Source organism: Pseudopodoces humilis, chromosome 6 (genome assembly GCF_049639895.1).
Source record: "Pseudopodoces humilis isolate 2021_Gansu_Grassland_sample_001 chromosome 6, ASM4963989v1, whole genome shotgun sequence".
Taxonomy (NCBI): Eukaryota; Metazoa; Chordata; class Aves; order Passeriformes; family Paridae; genus Pseudopodoces; species Pseudopodoces humilis.
The window spans coordinates 60,456,618-60,481,754 of NC_142205.1; the positions used below are offsets into that span (position 1 = coordinate 60,456,618).

The following is a 25,137-nucleotide window of genomic DNA, read 5'->3' on the forward strand; positions in this document are numbered from 1 at the left end:
GTTCTTATTCACTATTCTGTACTGTCACCCTGAAAATTAAGCATTCTGATATTGTTTTCAGAGTTTCTAGACACTTTCCCAGGAAAGTAACTATAACCGTAGATGTTTATACATTCCATTAAAGATATGTCTTTTGATAGACGTTTCTTACAACCAGTGTGGTTAGGAAAGTAGTAACCTAACTATCCAATCCCTGGTCATTGTCAAGAATCTATAAATACTGAAACAACAGAATAAAGCTTCTTCTTCTTCCTCTATCCCACATCGAGCGGTGTGAATCATTTTGTGTCCGAAAGTGACACTGTACCTCTTTGGGTTCTACGTAAGATTCCTTTAATTGATTCCCTAAATTAAACTTTTGAGATTACCCTCACCATGATATCACAAAAGAACTTAAAGTCTCTAAGTATTTTCTGGGCCATTGATTTTAATAGAATTTCAGAGTATGCAATTAACAGATGAAGAAATGATTATTTGCTGCACTGACATTGTGAAGATCATGTTCCAGTTTCATCCTGTGAGCTCTCCCGTGATAGCCAATGTGGGAAGTTCCTTTTTGTGATTACTGCTGTAATTTATTGCCTTGCCCTATTCTAACAAACATTTTGGGGTTTCATATGGTTATACCTATAATTCTCCAGGGAGAGGTGTAAGCAAAGTATTACCTTTTCTCAGGAATTATATCTAAGGAAAGGCAGACCCACACTTAGGCACAGCAGTCCTTCTTCAAAGTTTACTTTTTCTAGTAAAATACTGTTTGAAACCAAAGTATAAACTAATGGACTAAATAAACCACAGATTAATTCTTAAGGGGAAAAATCATCCTCAAAAATGTCACATTTCCCTTATGCCTTATAACGTTTTCAAAGTATAAGTGAATGTAGACAATCCATGGCAGTCATTGTGTTAAACTTCATTAATTGTGAGCTATACATTGAACAGTTTACCTGTTGAAAATAAAAGCTATTTAAGTTCAGGTATGTCTGACTCCATACCTTCACAAGAAGTTAGTCTGCTGCATTCATGTTGGTGAGTCAAGACTTACCAAGGTTTTTCTTTATTCATTAGATATTCAGACAATTAAGCTTTCATTGAAGAGGGTGGTTGCTAGATTGAGTGCGGGAACAGTGAAGGAACTATTTTTTTATATCTTTTTATATCTTGAAGGAACTATATCTTTTATAGTTATAAAAATCCTATTTCAAGTTCAGGGTTTGAATGTACCGATACTAACTTTTAATAGGTGCTTTCTTTTGAGAAATGCTGTAGCTCTCTGGGTGCACCTTCTGGGCTTGCAGAGTTATAGGGGCTGCACAGCCTGCCAGGTGTGGAAGGGCTGACCTGTGAGGCCTGCCTGTGTTTCAGATTTGCCGGAAGCTGAATGGAGTGCGCTTCACCTGCTGCAAAAGTGCCAAAGACAGGACATCTATGTCAGTGACGTTAGAGCAGTGCTCCATCCTGAGGGATGAGCACCAGCTGCACAAGGACTTCTTCATTCGGGCACTGGATTGCATGAGGAGGTAGGTGGGGTTCTGTGCACTTTGAGCTAGGACAGGGCTGCCAGTAGAGAGGATCTAAAGCTGTTTCTAAATGCCCAGTAGAGCCCAGACCTGGCTGAGCAGCAGCCTGACCACTGGTAAGTCACCTCTTGATGTAGGATCTTTGCAGCTGTGTGTTTTATCAGTAATTAACAGTTTCTGAGATTTTGAAACCTTGCAAGGGTCTGCTCACTGACTGTAGAATCTGAGCAGCACTCTGAACAGCATTTGCTTTAAAAAAAATTACATTTCAGTTTTGAAGGTATTTTAAAAAACATTTGCCCAGTCATTAAATAATTTGTACAACATTTGCACAAATACTGGAAAAGCAAAAGATGCATTTGTTACAGATGAGAATTCTTACTAGTCTATGTTATTGAAAAGAAACATCCAAGTAGGTTTGGACTGGTTGTTGGTGGTATCATTAGTATCTTATAAAATCTTTACTGCGCTTTTAAAAAAGTTAATTAAAACATGTTTTATTCTAAATTACAACTATGCAGAAATTGAAGCTGATGTTGTCAGAAATGTGTAATTAAAAGATGTAAAGATTTCTCATTACCTGAATCTTTGATGAATAAAAAAACCATATTAAGCAAACAAGTTTTGATCGTAAAATGAATCCAGGTGTTAGATTGTCTAAAGAAACTTTCATCATTGGTTTTAATGAGCTTAATCATATAGTTTTAATCATAACAGTTTTAATCATATTATCTATAGGAGTTTTAAAACATGTATCCACAACACTAGAATAATATATAACAGAGATCATTGTAAAATGAATAGAAAATATTTTGGTCAGCCTGCAAAGAAGTAACTGAATCGTATCTTGGACTTTTGTGAAACACAAATTGGTTGTATGGATTTGTAAAGATCATACAAGTAAACAATCATGTTTACCATCTGTATTGGGTAATTCTGGACCTTTATATTGATTACTGCCAAAATAGGTGTTTAATGTCTAGGTTAATACTGTAGGTTTATCCACTTAGTGTCCTTTTGTCCTTCAGCAAAGATAGCTGTTCTAAAGAAAAAAAGGTAATTTTATAAAAAGTAAATGAGCCAAGATGGCTCAGTTGTAGGTTTGGTTCACAAGATGTTGCTAATGCAATGAGATGTGGTGTACTGAACTGTGCTCTATCGTTTTGGATGTATTGTTCCCTTGCATAAAACCCTCTGTCTCTGAAGTAGTTTGATGAGTGAATGACTTTTGCGCAGTCTTTCATAACTATATGTTTTATCATTAATGAATTCTGAGTTTTCTGTGTTAAATTTCATTTGTTGGCATTTCAAATGCTTTTTTTTTTCTGTTATGTCTCCAATAAATGCAAAAGTGTGTAAGCTACAGTGAGTTACCAGACACAGGAAAACTAATTAATTATAAAAAATCACCATAATGTTAGAACAGCATTGAGTAGAGTACTTGAATGGAAAAAACCAAGCATAAATTTAATTTTAAAAGTCCCCAAACTTGTTAGTACAAAAATCTAATATGTTTTTGTAGATCAAAATATAAATGACTTTGAGTTGGTTTATGTCATGTGACTGATTTGAAATTTGAGAAGATTAGCATATTAGTCATTTTTGCAGGTAACAGTAATTTGAAGTCACAAAAGAATGGTGTAAAGACAAAAAAATCTGAGTAATACTTAAAAATTAAATAAGCAGATGGATATATGAGTTTGAAGCACCATTACAAAAGTGTAAAATCAGTTATGTTGTAGTTTTGGATAAAAGCTTTATCCTACTCTTACCCTGTAAATGAACTTCAAACTTGAACCAAAGTAGGTAAAAGATGTGTTGGATGGGAGGTGATAACTTTGACTCAGGGGGTAGGACTGACTGAGGATTAAAGCAAAGGTTTTGCAAGTAGCCGCAGTAGCATGCAAAATAATTTGCACTATCAGGATAATAAAGAATCTTCTAACTATGCTAGTTGTTATCAGTCTAACACTGTTCACATAACTAGAGGTTTAAAAATAATTTTTTTTTAAAAAGGCAGCCAAATTACTCTTTTTCCCTCCCAAATTTCTCTTTTTCCCTCATGAGTTGGTCAATGAAAGGCAAAAAATTCAGAACAGAAGAGTAAAAATGTCAAATGGTAGCATAGTACTTCACAGTCCTTCCATTGAGATTTGGCCTGGGAGTTTAAGATGTGTCTTCAGGTGGGGGGTTTTTATATCTGATGCGACAGACATTCAGCAGGAACTGCTGCTCCCTCCCCTGGGCTAGAGTGCCTTTGGAGCAGTGTTGGAAGGGACACAGCACTGCTGCGTGGGTGGCCTGGCTGGGACCCTCCAGCTGGGCATTGCTCCTGTTGACAGAGAGAGTACCATTGCAGAGAAGGACATTTTGAGACAGCAAACTGGGAAGGAAAGAGCAGATAGGCAAAGGAGAGGAGAAAAACCTCTTGATTTCCATAGGTGTTTCAGCTAAATGTCCTGTATTTCACTTGAGGAAAGTTTGGCAAGTGAGGCAAATCACTCAACTGAGTGATTTTGAGATTTGTGTGAATGAGGTCAATAGACTTGTTTGGTAGCCATTGTGTCACTTGTCCTTTTGTAGTTTCTTTTAATTTGATTACTTTCACAGATCTGAAAGATAATGCTGTGCATTTCTAAAATTTTCATTAGGTACTTTTAGAAGCTTTTAGAATGATTTTCACATCTAAAAGAACCTATTTTGTTTCAAGGGCAGACAGAGAAAAACTATTTGCCGTTTAATTTGCAATCTTAGCAGTTTTTTCCCCAATGAATCTTCTCTAGATCACTTTGTTAAACTTTGTCAATCAAATCCCTTTGTGGCTGATTGTGACAAATTGCTTTTAAGCCTTTCAAAAGAACAAGTAGACATGAAAAATTCAGTTTTAACATCCAGAATCCTAACAGACTGGATTGATCTTTGAAAGGCTTCTTTTAAGAGTTACCAGTAGGAGATAGAGACTACTGTGAAACTAAGTGAGCTGTAGAAGTAAATGGTGATTCAAAAGCAGCCTTTATTGGAAATGCCATCATTTTGAGATATGAAAATTATAAAGGTGGCTGCGTAGCTGTAAGACTTTTTCTTTTCCTGCCAGTGCTGACACAGTTTTATTGACTGATGGAAAAAAAGGAGTGTGCTTACAGATTTGTGCTTTCTTGCCACCAGAAGCTTGGAGATGCTGGACTTCTGTGTGCTGCTGCTTTTTAGCTTCTTCACATTCAGAAGTGATTCCCAAAGCTTCAGCATATTTGCTTTGGTGTACATTGCAAAACCCTGTTTTGGAAAATACTGCCAGTAGTTGTTTTTTAATGACTTAGTTTGTAAGTGGAATCATTGTTTTTTAGTGATAAACTATGCAATGTTTATTGCTTCTTTATAAAAAAAGGTTGTATGAGAATCCTATCAGTCCTTCCTTTCCCTTATGAAAAATGTCATGAATGAAGCAAAGATAGGAATGAACACTTTATCATTTACAATATTACAATATTACATCATTACAATACGACATGATGGCTTTGTCCTCAGTCATAGGTCTGGCCATTATGATGCTGCAGTTGGTGTGTACCTGAAGCAGCCATTCTATGTATAATTCCACATATTATAATTTCCTTGATATAGGTTTGTGACTCCCATTAATCTTAGTGACATGCATAGTGCAGAATGAGGAAAATCAATATATAATCCCCCTCTGTATCAATGCTTGTAATTCACATCATATTAAAATACTGTTTATAATGTCACTGCCACTTCCCAGTCATTTTTTACAGGCATCAATATTTTTATTTTTCCCTTCAGCAATACATGTTTCTTGTCATTCAGTGTTAACTCTATTCCAGATGACAGTAGAGGCACAAACTGATTTATGCAAGTTCATTGCAGTATCTGTCACATGATTATATTTTTTGTCTTTAGAGCTGGCTACTGTTAAGGGAGAATGTACCTTGGTGGACAGCACATAATGAAGCAGCTCTGTAAAAAAAAACCACTTGTTTTGGTTTGGTTTGGTTTTGGTTTTGTTTCTTTTTAAAAATTTGTTTATTTTCTGAATCTATTTAGCTTTACTGTTTCAGTGACAGGATCCCTTTTGGAGGCTGTGAGTAGTGAACAACCTTAGAATCTCCTGTCATTGAGCATATTCCAATAAAGCCTCAAAAGTAGTAACAAACAAAGAAAATGACAAATCCACTGTATATGGTGAATCCTCCATGCTGTCATGTCGTGTCCATGCTTATCATCACTCTTAGCAGGACGTAACACCTGTCACATATTTCTGACATTGAATACAAAATTTGTCTCAATGTAGAACATGTTGTTTCCACTTCAAATAGTTAAGGATATTTCAGGGTATTTCAGATAAATAGCCTATCAAAAATCTCATGGAAGCACAAGTTCAAAGAGCAAATGATCTGGGCAACAAGTATTGGGCTTTTGATGAGCCAGTTATGAAGAAACTATCTCCTTTTTTAAAGAGCTGTTTGAGGACAGCTTTTCTTAAACATGAGTGAGTTGAGCAGGAGGAGTAGCTGTAATAGCTCTTTAATCAGGGTCTTTCTGATGTTCTGGGTGCTGAGATGGACCTTGGCCAGGGAAGAGCCTGTACCAAACACCAGAGCTGTAATTGCCACATGAACTAGGAAGCAGGAGCAAAGGGACAGGATTAGATACAGAGATGATCCACGTGCAAATCTCTCTGTGCCTTTCTCCCATCTCCCAGCTTTCACCCTGCCCCTTGTGAGCTTGTGGCAAGAGATGCAGCATGTGAGATGTTGCACAGAAGAGGAGGCACAAGTTCTCCTCTAACCTTTTTCCCAGCCCATCTGACTTTCACGACCTTTTTTTTTCTAAAAGTATAAGCAAAGTGCAAACAAAACTTAAAAAAGGAGAGCCTGACTTCCAGTGTAGATTTTTACATCATTCTCTGGCTCTTCAGAAACTTAACATGTCTATTTTGAGATAAAAACTGTAGATGATTTGCATCACCTGACGTACTGATAGAAGCTTGGGCATTAAGTAACAGTACAGTCCAGTTTCGGTGCATTTAACCACCATCAATTTGTTTTTCTAAAACTCAATTACTGGATTAATGTTTTTTAATAGCCACAGTGTGCAGAGGAAAAGAAAACAAAATGGAGGGAGATGGCCACATAATATAATGAGAGTCAATGTCATTGAAACGTTGCTGGAGCCTTTTAGAATTATGGTCTATTTCTGACCATCCTTCTGGAAGGAGGAGGAGGATTATAGACAATCATTGTGGGCAAAGTATCAAACAGTAGTTAAAAAGGCTGTGATAAATCTAAGCTATTCTGATCTAACTTCTGAATTTCAGAGAATTGAACTTTATAATGTATCTTTAAAGCAAGTCTTTAAAGACTTAAAACCAAGGAAAAAAATAAAAGAAAGGTAACCCATGCACACTTTATTTGCACTCTGGAAGGTCCTGAGGTCCTTCTACATGGACAAACTAAGTAAGTATAATTGGCAGTTGTTTTGTAATATAGCCTCACACTATATGAACTAGTTTTCACTGGGGTCAGATGTTTGAGTTCATGTTTTGCAAGGGAATGTTCTCTAGCTGGCTGCAGAAATTTTGTTCTCCTGGACCTCATTTCTCCAAATTCTTCCTAAGTGCTATTTTCAGTCTTCTTTCTCATCAACACCTTAGTCAGAGTCCTGAGAACTCTCTCATGTGATCTTTTTCATCTTCCTTTTTTTTACTACCCTTTTGCTTGAATATTTCCCTCTTTTCACCTCTGTGACACGTGTTACTGCCTCTTTCTTCTGTTCAGAGTTTGGGCACCAGCCTCAGTCACAGCACAGAGAGAACAGCAGAGCCTCATGGTTTTGGCTTCATGTTACAGCAGTCATCCTCTGCCAGGGAAGGGAACAGCAGGGAAAAGCCTTGCCCAGCTCCTTGACCTGGCATATGTTGAATCCTCAAAGTATGTAGCTGCTGAATTTTAACAAGACTTTGTTAGGAAGAGATTTGAGAGTCTTGCAGGAGCAGGCTTTTTTGATAGTTGCATCTCTCACATCTTTATTATCTTGGCACAAAATATCAAATCCTGTTCTTCAGCATGGAGGTATTAGTAATTATCTCAAAAAATAGGGGGGAAAACTGTATTTTTTTCTTCTCTAAATGACACTGTTAGTTTGAATTTTCCTATTCAAGATTAACTAACTATTGTGAATAGATTATTAATGGAAAGCACTGTGTAGCCTTAATTATAATTACCTTTCCCCTGGAACCTGTAATAATATTCTTGGACCGATCACTTGGGAGGAAGGGGTATTCAAGGGAAAACATTGAGAACTTTTTCCACTCTTTGCAAGGAATATTTAGAGAAGTGACTCAGTCTACATCAATGTAGCAGGCACTAAGCAAGAATTCTGAAATAATGCTTAGTTTTCCTATCAGTGCATGAGGAGAAGGTAGAGCCAGTAGAAATCTATATTGTGTCTAAATTTTGACAACAGTGTTTGGGGAGTCAGCCCTTGAAATGCACCTGCTCCTTCTTCAGTGACTACTTAGGGAAGATAATAGGAAAACATACTAATATATCAATTGCAGTGTACAGTATTTATTGTATATTGAAAGAAGTTCCTTTTCAATTGAAAAATAAAACATTAGGCAACATTTAGGTATCGGCTTTGTGACAAGAAATAACCCTTGATTCCCTGTGATCTTTTTGCTGAAGGGCCTTTTTGCCCTTTGACTTCAGGTTGTGTGTGCCAGAGTTCTCCAAATAAGAACTGGAGTCATTGAATTCAAATCAAAAACTTGCCCTGCTCTGAGTTGTACTTTTTGTTTATCACTGAGATATTGATGAGGTAAACAATCTGTTAAGTAGCCCAAATTAGTATTTGTCATATCTTGATCCAAATGAGAGTACAGAGAACTGAGCTTTGTCCTTGCTCTCTGTCAATATTTTAATTATTCAGTATAGACAGTGAGAAATGTGTGCAATTAATTACCATGTGCACTCTATGGTCACTTAGCTTTAAAAACTAGCAAAATGAAAAAACCTTATCCTATAAATTTGCTTTCCCATTTAGTGCCACAGTCTGTGTCTGGATGCTTAATAGTGCAGAAGTGAATGTAAACACTGCATTTGATTAATTACAGAATTAAAAAAAAAAATTAAAAGGAAAATGCTTCCTAAAAACCTCCTCTAATAGAAAGTGTTTCTGTCACTTTTGCCATACATATATTGCCCATAGTTCTGAATTTCACCTGTCATGGTTAGACAAATGTAACAAGGAAGTAGTTATATTACTGTAAAATATTGCTTGGTGTTCACTTTTGCAATTCTTCTAGTTGTTTATGGAAAACTTCATTAATTTTCTCATTCATTCAGTGCTTTATTGCTTATTTAGAGCTTCCATGAAAGACTAGGTCTTACCAGAAATCAAAAACCAGATGTATTATAATCACCAGACTGAGTAATACCAGGTTTCTTCCTGTTATATTTCACTTTAAGATTTCCTGGAAGAGTGTGTGGGAAAAGTCCTGTATACATGTTTATTAGCTGTTGAAAATCCAAGTCCTACAACTGAATTAAGCTGTAGCCATGTTCAGCTAAATTTCAGGAAGAGCAACACTACCAAGTCTAAAATTTAGACAAGAAAGAAGCAGGAAATGAGAGTAAGTGGGTGGTAGTAGCATACAATAGCTAGTTAAAGCTATCAAACATGCAATCTCTTCAAGAAGTTATTGGCCTCTAAAACAATGTTTTTCTCAGAATAATACAACCTGGACAGGGAGGGCTCATAACTTCCTGTCTGTGATCCCAGCAACCTACTGACTGTCCAAAGGTTGGAGGGGGCACAGAAAGGAGAAGCAATCAGCTGCTCTTCCAAAAAGCTGGTTTGTAATAGAAGGCTCTGCATTTCTTCAGGAGAAAGGTGATGGAGTGTCAGGCTACAGTTCTGGTTGGCTTATGTAGAAAGCAAGTAACAGATACTTCTAGGTTTATCTTTGCTCTCATTTTAGACTCCCTTGATCCCTTCATAAAATTAGTTTCTTTTTTGTATTAATGCTACCTGCTTGGATAGTCATCCTTTCTTCTCCAGCACCCTGGTTTCAGTTTTCTTCCATAAGTTCCATCCCTTGGGATGCTGTGCAGGCTCAGGGCCATCCATCATCTCTGGGTACTGTCCTGATGCTTGTTATGTACATGGCATGAGAGAATCCGACATTGAATCTCCATATTCTCTTTTTCTGTTTATTATTATTATTATTATTATTATTATTATTATTATTATTACTACTACTACTATTATTATATAGGCATAAGGCATACCATAAGGCAACCTGGCACATTATGTTTTGCAATTGTACTTTCAAACAGTTATGGTCCTATTCAACTTGACTATCCAGACACTGGATCTGAAATTTTCTATCTCAGGTTCTTTAGGGAAAGAATCTAAAACCATATTGAATACCAAAATAGAAGGAAAGTCAGCCCTGGGACTTAGTGGTGCTGCAGTTGTACTGTGGTTCTAAACATACTCCTAATGCCAAAATCACTGGGCACTGCTTTGGCTGTGCATCTGCAGTGCAGTTCCTGTGCCCTGCTCTGGGCTTACTTCTCTGCCAGCTTGTCTCCTCTCCTCAAGCCTGGATGTTGCCATGTGTATATTGTCTTCTAGCAGTGGGAAAAGCACCTGGCTTTTCCCCTCTATTGGAGATGCTCCTAATGCCCCAGGAAGGTGCCAGAGCAAATTTTTACCTCTGCAGAGTCTTGTGATTCCAGGCAAGGCTTACCCAAGATTTAAAGTCTCTTAGATCAGGGGGGTCAGAGGGTGGGAAGGGAATCACTGTTCCCTCTTTCTTCTCTCAAGGGATGAAATACTATGGTATATGACCCAGCCTCCTTGTTAGGTTACTTGTTAATGAGGTAGAAGATGCCTCTGCATGTGGTACTAAGGAACTTCACTTACTGTTCTGTGAAACTATTATGTAGTACATGTATAAGAAATCTTCCTTTTCTGACCCTGTCATTCATCATATGGGTTTCCTGACATATCATCAGCTTTAATTTCAAGCCTCCCCCTTGACTGCATTTGTGAGAACATTTGAGGCTTCTTATACCTCATTTCAGTTTAGCTAAACTCAGTCCCTGCATCCAAAGAGGGAATGCACAGATTCCTGTTCCTTCCCCTCACACCAAGTGCTATCATGTACCCTTTATTTCTAGAGAAAGACAGGTTAAAAAGGCATCAGATAATTATTATCAGCAGTAGATCAGTGAGATACAACTGGCTTTAAAAAAATATGTATATATTTACTCTGCAGCCCCACTCCAGTCAGCATTATCATATTTGAGGAACTTGTTTAGATTACTGAAACACTGAAAAGACTGAGATGTAATCTGATCACACAGTCATGTATTTTATAAAACCCTGTTGTAGGATCATCTGGTTTATAGTTTACGTCTTGGGTGAACTGACCAGTCTGATGAAAATACATAACTCCTGTCAAAATAATGTTGGATTTTATATTAATTTTGGAAAAATCATTCCTCAATGCTCCAAAGTTGGTTGTTTTTTTATTTAAATCCCTTTATAACTCATTCATAACTGTTGAGAGTAGAGCACCTAGAGAATACAAAGTAATCAGCACGGAAAGGTTTGCAACTTCCAGCAAGCTGCCTTGTGGTAAGGTAAGTAGAAGATGGGAGGGTCCAGAATAGGTTGTTGCGGTATGTTTTTCACATGTTTTCAGTTTTTGTTTGTTTTGGGTTTTAGCTCACGTAATTTAACAAAGACTGGCATGGTCTCTGTTCTAAATTTATTTCTGCTAAATGGCTGTTACAATGAAAGCCATAGGAAAGCAAATAGAAATGGCTAAACTGGCACTCTGGCAGAGGCATTATTGGCTGGTTTGGAAGTGATCAAAGGAGCATTAGGCAGAGGCAAGCAGCTACACCTGTATCTCATTCTTAAAGATCCATTCTGAAAATCCACAAGATCTGCTTTGATAATATTAGTTATAACTGGTTAGAATATTTATTCAATTTGCACTTTCTAAAGTTAAGTCAAATGTTTTTGACTTAAAAAGCTTATAATTGACAAGCAAAGGGTGAGAGAAAGAAATGCACTTGTATTTCTTTCAGTTTTAAAGTTGGAGAAAGCTAGTATGGAGGTATCAAGTCTGTTATGACATCACAGTCCTTCCTTTGTTCAAAATTAAATTTGAATTTACTTTTTCTTCAAAAGGGACCCTTTCATAGGCTGTTTTGCTTTAAATAAGAGTCCTGTTGCTGTTCTTTAGTGTGCAATAGCAAAGCTTGTAAATAATGTTCATTACCTTACTGACATTCACTATTCTGCATATTACTAGTTCTCTTTTCACATTCCTTTTTGCTACTTGGGTTCATGTTGACATAGCAAATGCAGCAGTGCTGGCTGCACAGTTCAAGGCACTCTGCCTTCTGGACACTCCTGAACTGGTGTGTAAGCTTCTGAATGTTGATGGATAGTCTTCCCTCGACATCATCCCCAATAAAGTCCTCTCTTGCTTTCCTGCTGCACGGTCACCTCAGGGAGAAGGTTGCTCCCTATGTCACCTTTCTATGTAAAAATTTGCTACCACAATGGTATTAACAGCCAATTTGTAGACAATCGCTTTAAACTGAGTTTGATATTCCTGTTACACAGATGCAGATCATTTGCCACGTGAAGATACTTTTTGAATTTTTTTTTAAAGTGAGTTAGCAGATATCCACTATGATGCTGCTCTTGTGCAGTGAAAGCAGCCTGAGACATGTTGCCAGGTAGAGGGATTTTGCTTTTGCTTCTGTGGGGTTGTTTTTCTCCTGTTAATGCATTGCTGCATTCTGTAAATACAGTCATGCTCTTGTAGCAACTTACATCCTTCTGCTCTTTCTCAGAGGGAAAAATACATTTCTTCATAGAATCATGGAATGGCTTGAGTTGGAAAGGACCTTAATGATCACCTTGTTCCAACCCCCTGCCATGGGCAGGGACGTCATCCGCTAGACCAGGTTGCTCCAAGCCCCATCCAACCTGGCCTTAAACACTTCCAGGGATGAGGCATCCACAATTCCATGAAGCCCTTAGTGTGAATACAGCCTTATGCTTCATGCTGTCTTTGCTCTACAGAAGAAATAGAATATTCTGTTTTGACAGTGGTTATTGTCTGTCTGACTGTAATTTGCATCATTTCAATCTAGTAGATCAACTGACAATAAAATATTTTTCTGACTTAAAGGGATTGAAATCACCTTTTGGTGATGCTTGACAAGGCAAAATTGCATACATCCAAGCTTTGCCTCCCAACTATGTTGGTCTGTGTGACAGTGGACATAATATTCACACATTCACATAATTCACATATAATTATATGGAATTGGTATATTTTAGTTTTTCACATTGCTGATTAATTATGTGACTTAAGTGAATTATTTAAAATGACTTACAAACTTTGCAAATATTTTTCCAAGATAGGAAACTGGTTTTTGGGTACTTTATTTCTGTATCACTGTGGTTTCTGATTGGCAATTAAAAGGTAATTGAAACACTTAAGACTTTCATGTCCTGTGTTGCCCTGTAAGTTTATTATCTTCACGTGATGATCCTTGTTTGTAGATTAAGATTTTGGTGGGATAGAAGCTCTGGAAAAATGTGGTCATTTCATGTAATGTGGTCAAGTTCTTTGTTTTCAGGGAAACTTGTGTGCAGTAACATTTTTCAAATCAGACACATTTTCTCACTTTCACACCAAGGGTATTCACTGGCAAGAGATTGCAGGGCATTGTAGTCTAGAAAAGTATTTGTAGGCTTAGCTGACGTTTTAAGAATCATTTTGTGACAGATGTATCTTAAATTTTATGTTTTCTATCCCAAAAGAAATCGTTCTTCCTATTGTCACAAAGAATCTTCCTTTGTGCAGCACAATGAGGATAACAAAACTCATTACAGTCTCAGTTTAATTCCAATGTAAAAAACTTGCAGTGAGTGGTAATGAACTTGAATTCAGTACAGATTATTTCCTGCATGCTTACACAGGACAGATATTTTCTGTCATGGTTCTATTCTGAGAGTGTTTCTCTCAGAATTTAGTGTTTAATCTTGAGCACATTGAACCCTGAAATTTTCTGCTTTGCTTGTTGTTACAGTTTAATACAGTAACCCCATCTGGAGTTCACCTCCTAGGTTTGAATTGTACCTACATGAATACATACCCAAAAGAAGAAAATATGATCATCATGATTACCAGGATGAGATAATTCTAGCAAATAATGAGTTGGTAAGATAAAGAGACTGATTCTCTGAAACAGAGAATGATCAGAACAATCAAAACCATTTGGAAAGCAATAATCGAACATGTTTCACAGTCCCAGCTGTGCAGTCCAATGAGTACTGTGCTGATAACAGCTACCCTCTCCCTCAAGTGCTTAGAATTTGGACATGTATGGCTTCTCCAAAATACTGATTTGTGCCCCATACACTCATGGGTGAACAGCCTTTACCTGAAATAAAACTGGAATACCTCTAGCAAAGTCAAAAGAATGCCACCAGCAAACACTGGCTAGAAGTTTGCTGTCAGAGGTCTCTGGGGAGCCTTGTCTCATGCCCTGCTCCAAGCAGCTGCACCAGCTGTATGCCAGGTAGGGAAGGAATGCAGGTCTTTATGATGCTGTCATCAGTCCTTTCTGGCCAATCTGCTCTCCACTAACAGTCCACACCAACAGTTAAACTAAAAAGCACCTTCTCCCCATGCATACAGCTTTTTAGGTACAGATGTGGTATCTATCCTCCCCAAATGTGACTCTCTGTGGTGAGGACTTCACTGATTTCTATGCTAATGTGTAACCAGATGGAATAATGAGTCCACACTGGGCTAGGAAAAGTCTAAAGACCTTTTTTCAAACAGGACCAACACCTGGTATTACTGTGAGCTGCTTTATGCAAATACTACAGCTTTGTTATTATTGCACTACAAAATGCATTAGGCATCCCATTTCCTTTGTAAATGAAGCAATGTATTACTTCAATAGCTGCTTTTGAAGTTCTCTGCAACTCTAAACCACAGATGTTAAAATTATTGGAATTAAATGAACTCACTCTGAATTGTAACCGTTGAATAGACTAGTGGTTTTTTTTTAATTATAAGGTTTATTAAATGAAATATATACTACAATGGAGTGGAAAAAGTCAAATGATCTTATACGGCAAAAATAAAAACTTGAAGCTCGATATCCATACTCCATTGGGTATGGAATGCCAAAAGAGAAACAAAAAACATTTAATCTTGTTGCAAAGCCCAATGTTCTGTACCATACTGTAATGTAGCCCAAACCAGACAATTGCTTGCTTGTAAATCTCTTGGTTTTGCTTTTATTCACACTGTAGACAAAAAAACAAGACTGTCCTTCAAAAATGCTTTGTCGTCAAGTGAACTTGAAAATTTATGTTGTTACCCATCATGTTTGACTATATTTATGGCTCTGGAGAGAAAATCTGAGGCTTATGAGGTTCATTTTCAAGGTTATGCAGTGTCAGTGCAAGTATGGGCTGGAGATTATAAAGCTCTGTGAAGATAAGGGGAAAAAAAAAACATTAGGCAATTGGCATTGGAGAAGTTATTTCCAAAGATCATTGAATTCACTGCAACACTTATAATCAAGCTGTTTCTATCATAAAACTTTAGATACCTATTTTATGAATGCCTAGTTAAGGACTCGAGTTTGCAATACTCTTCCAGCGGGAATGGTTAGCCTTATTTAGGGGCCTTGAATCATCCTGAGGATGTTCTGTAGATGTAAGGGAAGGCTGGGTTGTTAAATTTGGCACCCAAAGGCTTGACACTCATGGTTAAGGAATATTGCCCTTTAAAGGAGTTGGATCAGATCTCAGAAGTGTGTTCTGTAGTCATCATGGTAAACAGTTGGAGGTAAAATAAATGTAGGAGGGCGAAATTTAGCATGAGGAAAATTTTGCTGACATCAGCACCTGCTTTGCTTTCCATACACTTGTCACTAGACACTAATTTATTTATTATCATGAGGTCAAGGAAGCCAGAAGTTATTAAAAAGAAGAAATGTGTAAGAAGCTAAATGTGTATCGTTAAGTTGCTGTTTAAACTTTAGCTGCTACAACATATTGGTTGCTTCCCTTGCTTGTTTGCTCAATTTATATGATAAAATAAACTACTGCGTGCTTTGAAATAAGGGTAGAAGTCCATTTGGTTACTTTCCTTGTTTATATAGAGAGCAGTAACCATTAAGAAATGTAGTTATAGTGCCCTTATCCTAAATTGTTGTTTATTTTCCTAGAAAAACTTTATTTGGCTGATAACTCTTCTGGACAAAGTTACTTTGCTTACATAATCTCAGCAACATTATGAATTCTGCAAATATTTAGCCATTTTGAGTAGATAGATGTGTAGAAGTTATACTTCTATACTGAAGAACATTTTTTCAGTATTTCATTAAATGTTGCTGTAATTTGTCTGCCATTGTGGTTTGATGTGTTTACTTTTGAAAAAGAACTTATGATCAGTGTTCCTTAATGAAAATATGCAATTAATCATTTGAATGAATGGGAGGGAGAGGAAGCTTTCTAAATAAAGTATGTCCTCTTTATGGGAGCAAGTGTTTGGTAGAGAACTCCTTCCTTTCCCTTAGGTTGTCTGTTGCTTCTTCAGTTGTTAAATTATTCTGTATTCAAGAGAACACTAGTGGTCAAATGTAAACCCATTATTTTTCCAGTGAAATTTCTATTATGTGTGAGCAATTCCATCTTGGGGGGGATTATCATATTTTACATTTTCTTCAGTGTTCTGAACTGTTCTGCCTTGTTCTGCATGTGTTTCATTACTGTGCACAGCACCTGGGAAAATGTAATTTATTATTATTTCATGCACCAAAATACTCTGTCTACATTGACAAGCATTCTTGTCTGACAAGTGCAGCTGCTGGCCTGTACTCACATGTCTTTAGCTTTGTTTGAACCTCATATCTGCCATCATTAACAATTCATGCAAGGCGCAAAACCAAAGGAAAGTAGTTCAGGAAATTCAGAGTGCTTGCTTTAACCCAGCTCCTACGTTCTAAGAGAGTAGGAAGGATATTATGAACCTTGGTACATAATAATGTATATTTTATATATATATATATATATATATAATGTAACCTTGATGGTACATAAACAGTGCACAAGCCAATCCTGTCTCCTGTGTACATTAATGAGATAACAAGAGATGCCTGTAGCTCAGCAGAGATTTTTTTTAATTGCTTGTGCTGTTTAATTGCAGTTCACGTGTTTTATAGATTTTATTTAAGCTGTCAGTAGCAATGCATTAATAGTATATTTAACAAACACAAAACAGAATACTAATAAAAAGAGACAAGCAGAATCCTTTCCATGTGTATACCAGGCTCTGATTTTATCTTACAAGATGATGTGAACTTGTTTATTATTATATTGAAGTTTTTAATAAAGGATAATCAAGAATTAAGCTATAAGAATAATAGAGATCTTTAAAAAAAAAACCAAAATTGTTTAGTTACCAGAAGCCTGTATGTGCTGTCCAACATCCACAGAAGCTCAGGATCTTCCAAAAAACAGGGACAGCATCAGTCTGCTCAGATTTTTTGCACAGTGGCACTTTTTCATAGTCCACTAGCCACGAGGAAGTGCTAGATAGGACTGTGAGTGCTGACACCCCTCACTCACCTGGAAAGGCAGTATCATTCCCAATGAGGTTAGTGTGGGATCAGTTGCAATAGAATTGAAGGGCATTAGCATTTATTAGAAATTAAAAAGGAAGCAGAATTCCCTAAGTCCTGACATTATGGGCACTTGGAGAGGATGAAATATTTCTCATTAACAATCTATGTGCTTTTTGGCTGCACTGTAGATTTTTCTGTATGAACACCTGGCCTCTGGCTCATATTTATTCAATCCAAACACCTGAAGCATATGAATAAATGTTAGGGATTTTCCTACTGATTAAAGAAAACATGGCCAGAAACATGAGCAATACCGGGATTTAATGTGTCTCAGACCTGTGTTGAGAACTGTATTCTTATTAAGAGAGTGTAAAATTGGAATTGGTATTGCTCCCAGCACAACCTCGGGCAGTGCTGTCTAATATTTTGAAGTTATTTCAAAATACAGGGTTTTTCTGGAAAATTGGAAGATGTTTATCTAAAGTGGGAGCACTACAATACGATGATATACTGAAATGTTTCATAACCTGTTTTACTGCCACTGTGCAAAATAAGCAGTGCACATAATAGAGTAGAAAAATACAATGTAGCAAAGATAACTCTCCACCATCCCATTGAGAGATTTATAGGCACTTTCTACCTTCTGTGTCCCATCTTGGGGGAGGAAGGAAATGCTCCAACATTGCTATTGGCTTGCTGCTTCTTCAGGAGAAAATAATGGATAAATATTTCCCACAAAAATTTGGATGTTTCCATTTTTTTTAATATGTTTTGGATTTTTCATAGTAAAACACCCTCTTTTCCCAATTATAAGCATTTAAAAATAGCATCCATTCCACTTACTTGTGATTGCAATTACCACCAAAAGCAGAAAGCCCTGTTGCTGTTCTGTTTGGCAGTTGCATATGTGGCTTGCTGAACATGTGCTTGGGAACACTCATACTTATAATATCTCAAATCCAGAGACACCAAAGTTTCAGGAATTTTCAGATTCTGTAGAAGGTCCAAAGGCATTGTAGTGAAAACTCTGGTGTGAGAATGTTTCCTCACTACTGATTGTGTTTGAGAGAACACAGTCTGCAACAAAAGAAAGACTGACTTTATAAAAAATTAATATGTATCTGATAGTTCAGTCCAGGTCAGGAAGTAAATTGCCTTTTTTTTTTCATCTGTCAGAGACTTAGCTCATGGTTAAGTGATGCTGACAGTGTAGTGAACTCCTCTTCTGCTCAGGGAGTCCTGAGCATAGTTCATAGAGCCTATCCTGGGAGCTGCATCTTTGATCTTTGGCAAACTGACAATTACTGTGACTGCACTGAGCAAAACCATGTCCTTTAGCTCTTTGTAACAGTAAGAAAAATGTAGTGTTATTATAGAGAAGAAGATATTTGCACCTGTGTTATAAATTATTTACTCCCTTCTGCCAGCAAAGATTCGGGAACACAGAAGGTAAGTATATGGCCTATTGAATTTTTAGTCTTTAGTGATCTCATATCTTCTAAAAGTCTTTTTTTTTCCTTTATACTATGGGAAAAACAGTATGGGTTTTCATCTGTTCATTCTCCCTGTCAGTGCAGTGTTGTTTTTTGCTTAAAAAGTTAGTCTGTGCTAATATTGTCTTTGTGAGATACGATCAACTTCTTAACAAATCTGCAGTAGCATTCAAATAAAAATTTCCATACAAAGAGAAAAAGTTTGTATTCAGTATATTGTTTAAAAGATTTTCGTTTCAGTTCTTCTCCTTGGTTCTAGGGAAAGAAAATTGCTTCCTTCTGAAGAACAGGCTCCAAAACTTTGGCCATCTTCTAAAAAGATACTAAAACAAAACAAGTAAGATGAATGAATTACATTCACTCCTAATTTCTCATAGAAAGGCTTATTCCTCTAAGTCTCCATATTGTATCTATTAACAGAAAAGACAGCAAATGCATTCAAGGCATTATAATGAGCATTTTATCCAACCTTGTCATTTGCCCTGAAGGAAGTACATGGAAAAAGCAGTGTGTTTCAGATTCAAATAGAATTTTTCTTGCATTTTACAAAGTTCTCTTAAAATCTACCTGCTAAAGAGAAGAGAAGGTGGTTTATTGGTAGTAGTGTTGGGATCCAATTTCCAGGTTGCTACAGTCTGCATATCAGCCTATGTATTTTTGTCTAGGTTGTTTTGTTTAGCTCCCTACTTAAACAAATCAGGGCTACATTTTTTGTTCCTGGTAATAGCTAAAATCAGATTTAGGTGAATTTTACATTTTTGGGGTTTTTTTTTTGTGATTGAGGAATCTGTATGTGCACAAATTTCCCTTGTATAAATATATCCACATACTGTGTGTGCTGCTCCAAGAACAGCTGGGATCAGAACAGATCAGATCTCAAACTGGCTTTGCATTTTTTAAAAAATGTATCAGTGTGTTAGGTGAAAGTTTTTAATGAACTGGTATTATTAGCTGAAAGGGAATAGCAGTTACCTGTGGTTTATGACTTACGCTTTGGTTAATCCCATGAAGAGACTACGTGAGTTGGTGTTACTAATAAGAAGCTGTCTCATTCCCTCTTTCATATATCTCAAAACTGAAGTTGCAGACAAAAAAAACCCAGCAAGTCACAACATACAAATTTAGAATTCCCACTGTTCAGCACCCTCTCCCTTAAAATACCCAAATTAGAGATGCAACATAGATTAAATGATCTTCTGTTTACACCAGCAGTTCTCTGACCTTAATTTTGTCACCCTACACATAGATTTCAACACCTAGAAATGAGTGACAGATTTTAAGCATCATCTTTCACATGTCTATTAACTAGTGTAGGAAGCCCTTTCTGCCTCTTAAATCAGCTTTGCTACTTGTCCTCAGCATGGGGAAAAAGACTAAAAAAATCTTTGCTGAAAGAAAAAGGATGACTCATGAAGATTTATTTTCATGGTCAACAGAAAGTATTTAAACCTGATTAGACATATGAAACAATTTATCATGGATACTGTGCTGTGTGAGCTAAATGTATAAACGCATCTTCAGTAAAACTTTCTTGCTGTGACAGAAACAGTCTGGAAACCAGTGTGACTCACTAAGCAATTATGCCAGTACCATAACCTTGTGGAAGGAAAATGTTGTAGGTATTTGTCGCCCTGAGAATTAAACCTTCTGATCCTGTTTCCATAGTTTCTAGCCACTTTCCCAGGAAAGTAACTATAAACATAGATGTTTATGCATTCCATTAAAGAAATGTCTTTTGATGGTCGTTTCTCATGACCAGTGCGGTTGGGAAGGTGGTAACCTAACCAATCCCTGGTCATTGTCAAAAATCTATAAATACTGAAACAACAGAATAAATCTCTCTCCTTTTTCTATCACACACATTGTCTGTGTGAATCATTTTGTGTCCAATAGTGACAGGTATTCAGAACTTAACTGAAGGCAAAAACTGTGGGGTTTTACTTAGTTGTTTTCCTTCACAAAGATATAGACCGCATTTGCTTTAGTTTTGGTTGTACATTGGACTGAATTTCAAACTTTGCAAGAGAAGTTTGTCAGGAAAGATTTTGCAAATTTCCTAAGAAATTCCCATATATATGTAATCCTAATACTTTATAGAAAAGTGTCTAGGAAGATTATTAGAACCATATTTTTTGATAAAAAGAGAAATCTTTGTAGAATTGATGTGTAATACTGCAGAGAACTATTGGTAAATAGCAGAATGAAACAGCAAATCCTTTCCTTGGAGTATAGTAGAGGTGGAAATCATGTTTTCAAAGAAGCTGCTCAGCTGTCTTGACAGGTAAAGAATCTCTTCTGAAAACCCATCAACTTTTCAGTTCTGAAACTAATCTCTCACACAGTCACCACAATGACTTTGCAGGACTTGAAGCCTCTGCCCGCACTTGTAAATTGAAAACCACTGCGGATAGATTCTAGAGTATGATCTCAGTCATTTTGTACAGTGAAATTATTAAATGTTTCCTGATACAGTTTTGCCAGATTTAGTGTACTCTCAGGTGATTCCAGGGCAGTTGGAGAGCTGTCATGACCAAGGTACTGTTCCCATGTAGCAGTATCTGGTTATCCATTTTGGTAGATTAAGGGACACAGGCACAGAAAGTCAACTTGGTTTTGCTGTTCAGCTGCTGAGGGTGGATTAACCTGCTGATGTAGTTGTCTTACATTACAACAGTGACAAAAATTGTGATTCTAACTGGAATTTTTTCTTTATGTTCCTTATATTTTCACTATAATAATTTTGTCAGTGTTATTTTTTACCACATAGATACTCTTAATGTTGAAGGAAAAACATTCTTGCAGGCATCCTGTATCAGCCACAAAGGAAAATATTAATTCTTTGGCAATCAGCAGAGATTTCTGAAGTGCTAGGATTAACACTGGTAGAGATGTATATTATCCAGTAGCATATGTTTTATGCATATTAGATATAAATCTTGAAACTGCTCTTTTTTCATCTATTCTTTGGAGTTAATGGTATGTTAAAATAAGCCTAGACAAATAGTAGGGGTGTTTCTCTGTGGTGAACCAACAATCTGAGAGATATTTCTGTAGCCCAAAGCTGGAGTGAGTTTTGCTATTTTGTTGCTTGCAGTGCAGGGTGTGTGTCTCTTTCACTTGCCCTGGAAAATCCAGATACAGCTATGCTAATAAAATAGGTTGGAAATTTGCACATTTATCATTATTTTGACTTCAAGGAGAATCCAAACACAGCAGAGCAAAAGAGCAACTGTGTAAATTGAATTTTGACTTCAGCATTCCTTCCAAAGGATCCCTGTCTGTCCATGTGATCACATAAGACAACAGGGTTTTCCTGGATATGGTTGTGTGGCTGTAAGACCAAATGTCTCCTTGCCTGTTATTAGATACTGCTGCAAGAGAGTTTCTTTACTAATCTGTTGCTCTTTACTGAATTGTTATGGCCTGTCCATAATAGTGTTTAAAATCTGTACCTTGTCCGCAGCTCAGCCTCCAGTAGCTTGCTGTCTCTGATCGCCTCCTCAAAATTGAATTTTTAGCTCTGGACAGACTCAAACCCCATAATAGTTTTGAGCTCAAAACCCAAGGTATTTGATAATAGTTGTTTTTCAAAATCTAGGTGTCTTATCATTATGACTGCACCATGAATCTGCTGCTTCATCCAACTCAGTGCTCAAGCCTCATATTACATGATATGCTTTCCTTTATATTTCCTAAATAATGCATTAGAAAAGTCATGTGTTATAACCAAACAAGGAGAGAAGAAAGGAGTAGGGAAATAGGGGATGCCAGCACAAGCAACTAGAGTGGGGAAAAACTTCCAGCACAAAAGGTAAAACAGGAGGAGGTGGTTCAGTGTGACAATTTGATAAACAGATTTGATAAGCAGTCCCGTTTTTTGGTGTATGTTTAAATAGCAGCTGTCTCTAAATCACTGACTGAATTCCTCAGTTTCCTTAGATGTGAGACAGCTCATCAGTTTCAGCAATGCTGGTTATTTTGAACTGAGATTATAGGATCACGTAAGCAGTAAAAGGTTATTTATAGCATCTTCTACTTTATTTAGTGCCATGTAAAGTTGAGGGGAAAAAATATTAAGTTATTGATAGCAATGTGCATCAGAAAAAGAATAATTGTAAAGATCATTGATGTTGGAGTCTGGAATACAGAGTGTGTGCCCTTGTTTCTGATACTTAGTTATAAGATTCAGAAAAACACTGAATTTCATATAATATGAAATTCATGAGCATGTTTTCATGGTGATACATGAAAACAAATGTTAAAGTTAGATGGAAAAAGCTAAAAGTGTAAGTGTGTAGATTAGAAAGTTTTTTTAAATCACTGGGTGAAAAAGTTAGTTTAGAGAACAGGAGACAAGATGGAGGATTTAGGGTGTTGTCCCTTGTCCCTTCTTTCTTCTTCATGTTCTTCTTCTAGAGGTTTTTGGGTAGTAGTAAGTGATTGGACAGAGAATGCTGCAGTGCATCACAGAGGTGATGGGTCATTGGGTCATTAAGAAAAATAATATACATGTCTATAGTTAATTAGGTAAAAATAGTTATAAAGATAAAAGAACTGTGTATTTCGGGGCCATTTTGTGCATCAGACATGAACTGTGCCACAAGACCTTGCTGTACCATCAGAAGAAAGAAATGTACCAGATTGCAAAGATTAACCTTGTGCAGCCAGCCTTGAGAGACCTATTAAGTTCTATAATGACCTTTTAATAAACATGAGAAACAAGATTCTAACGAGCTCGGGAGTTTTCTTCAAATTGTAAGAACTGAGATAAGCAGGGCTCCCCACGAGGGAGGATCCCAAAAGAATTCAGTCCAAAGGAAGCTGAGAAATCCAAGAATAAAAAGAAAAACACAGGAGATGCAGCAGAAACAGAGAAACAGAAAAAAGATTTTTTAGAGAAAAGTTACAATTGATACAAAAGATGTCTCTGCTGGTTCCCTTCCTATATTTTCCATTTTGAAACCATGCAGAACTATTTTTTTTTTTTATTTTTAAAAATTGTTGGAGGTTTATTGTTTCAATTTAATTCAACATAAAATTTCCAAAGTATTCCGTTATATGTTTTATCTGAGTTCTGTTCTGATACCAAAATTCTTCAAGACTAGACCAGGACGTGTTTATTTCCTTCTGAATTATGTTTTATTCTTCCAGATGTTATAGTTCAGGGGCTTCATAATGGCTAGGAGATGTTCACAAGGATCCCACATTTTCTCTTTGAAAAAGTTAAGGCCGCCTTCTTGAACTGTAGTGCTGTACATTGATAGAGTTGATTATTCTATGAAGTGTTTCTGTCAATCCCAGTAACACGAATAATGTAGAAACTTGGATGCTTTCATTCCAAAAATTTCTTTAGAGAAGCTGCTTCTTGAAAACTGCTTTTGAATTTGACTGTCTTGAAATAAAAAGAATAGGTAAGTTATCAAAAGGGTATGAGACTGAGAACTGTTAGCAATCCTTTGTATTTGAAGAAGTGTCTCTACTATTGTCAGATGGGATTCTGGAGAAGCATCTTACTTTTGCTATTTTTCTGTGTCAGCACTGGAGTTTGACAAAAAAAACACAGCAGAACCAGAAACTACTTGCTTGAATCTGTCTGAATAAAAAGAAAAATTCCCATAAAGTACAAGTGCAGTAGGACATGAATTTAAACTGTAGTTGCCACTAGCACATGGGACCCATGTTGATATAAAGCTGTCTATTTATTCTACTTTAAGAACTTCTGTAGAACAGTTCAGCATTTCCAGTGTCACTAATAACTGGAGATGGAAAAGTTCTAAAAAGAGAAGCATACATCCCAAAGTGTGAAAATCATCTCCAGAAACCTTACACAGGGACATCAGTGTGACTGATAATCAAAAGCCAGGATGTGCCCTCATATATATATGCTTGACTCTGTAAGGATTTGAGAGGCTTTTTCCTCACATCACTTTCATCATCTCTGCTTCATTGCTTTGTGGTTCAAACAATTTATCATCTGAATTTGAAAACAACAGAAAATACCTGCTGTTTTGCCTTTATCTCATTTGATAAGCATGCAGCATTATCCCAATAGGAGTTTAAGATGATAAAACATCAAATGAGATGTTTTAGAAGGCAGGCAGAAATGGTTATATTGTCATTAACTGACAGCACTCTTGGCTGTTATAATGTATTTGTGCTGTGCCATAAGTCTCAAATGAACAATTTGAGGGTAAATGAATAAAAATTGTATGATAGGTTAGTGGGGTGTTCACGACTCCAGATGTTACAAACTTAGAAACTTTCACTACTTCTGTTAAAATTATTTGTGAAATAGAAACTTGCTGGTTATTTTGGGAGTCTTCTTCTTTCTCTTTGCTGTTAAAGTACAGTTTGTGATGGAGGACATCTGAAAGTATGGCTGTATCTTCACACCTTAGCATGGAGCTCTGTTCAGGTTGTGCT

General features: G+C 36.7%; 1 protein-coding gene across 13 annotated transcripts in view; it reads left to right on the plus strand.

Annotated features, from left to right (window-relative positions):
* Positions 1–25,137, plus strand: part of INPP4B (inositol polyphosphate-4-phosphatase type II B) — a 322,017-nt gene that overhangs the window by 287,346 nt on the left and 9,534 nt on the right. For all 13 annotated transcript variants that reach the window (XM_088056200.1, XM_088056198.1, XM_088056203.1 and 10 more), the window contains one exon: positions 1,366–1,520. In XM_088056200.1, coding sequence (XP_087912326.1) covers positions 1,366–1,520 — 155 coding nt within the window. The remainder of the gene's footprint in view (positions 1–1,365; positions 1,521–25,137) is intronic.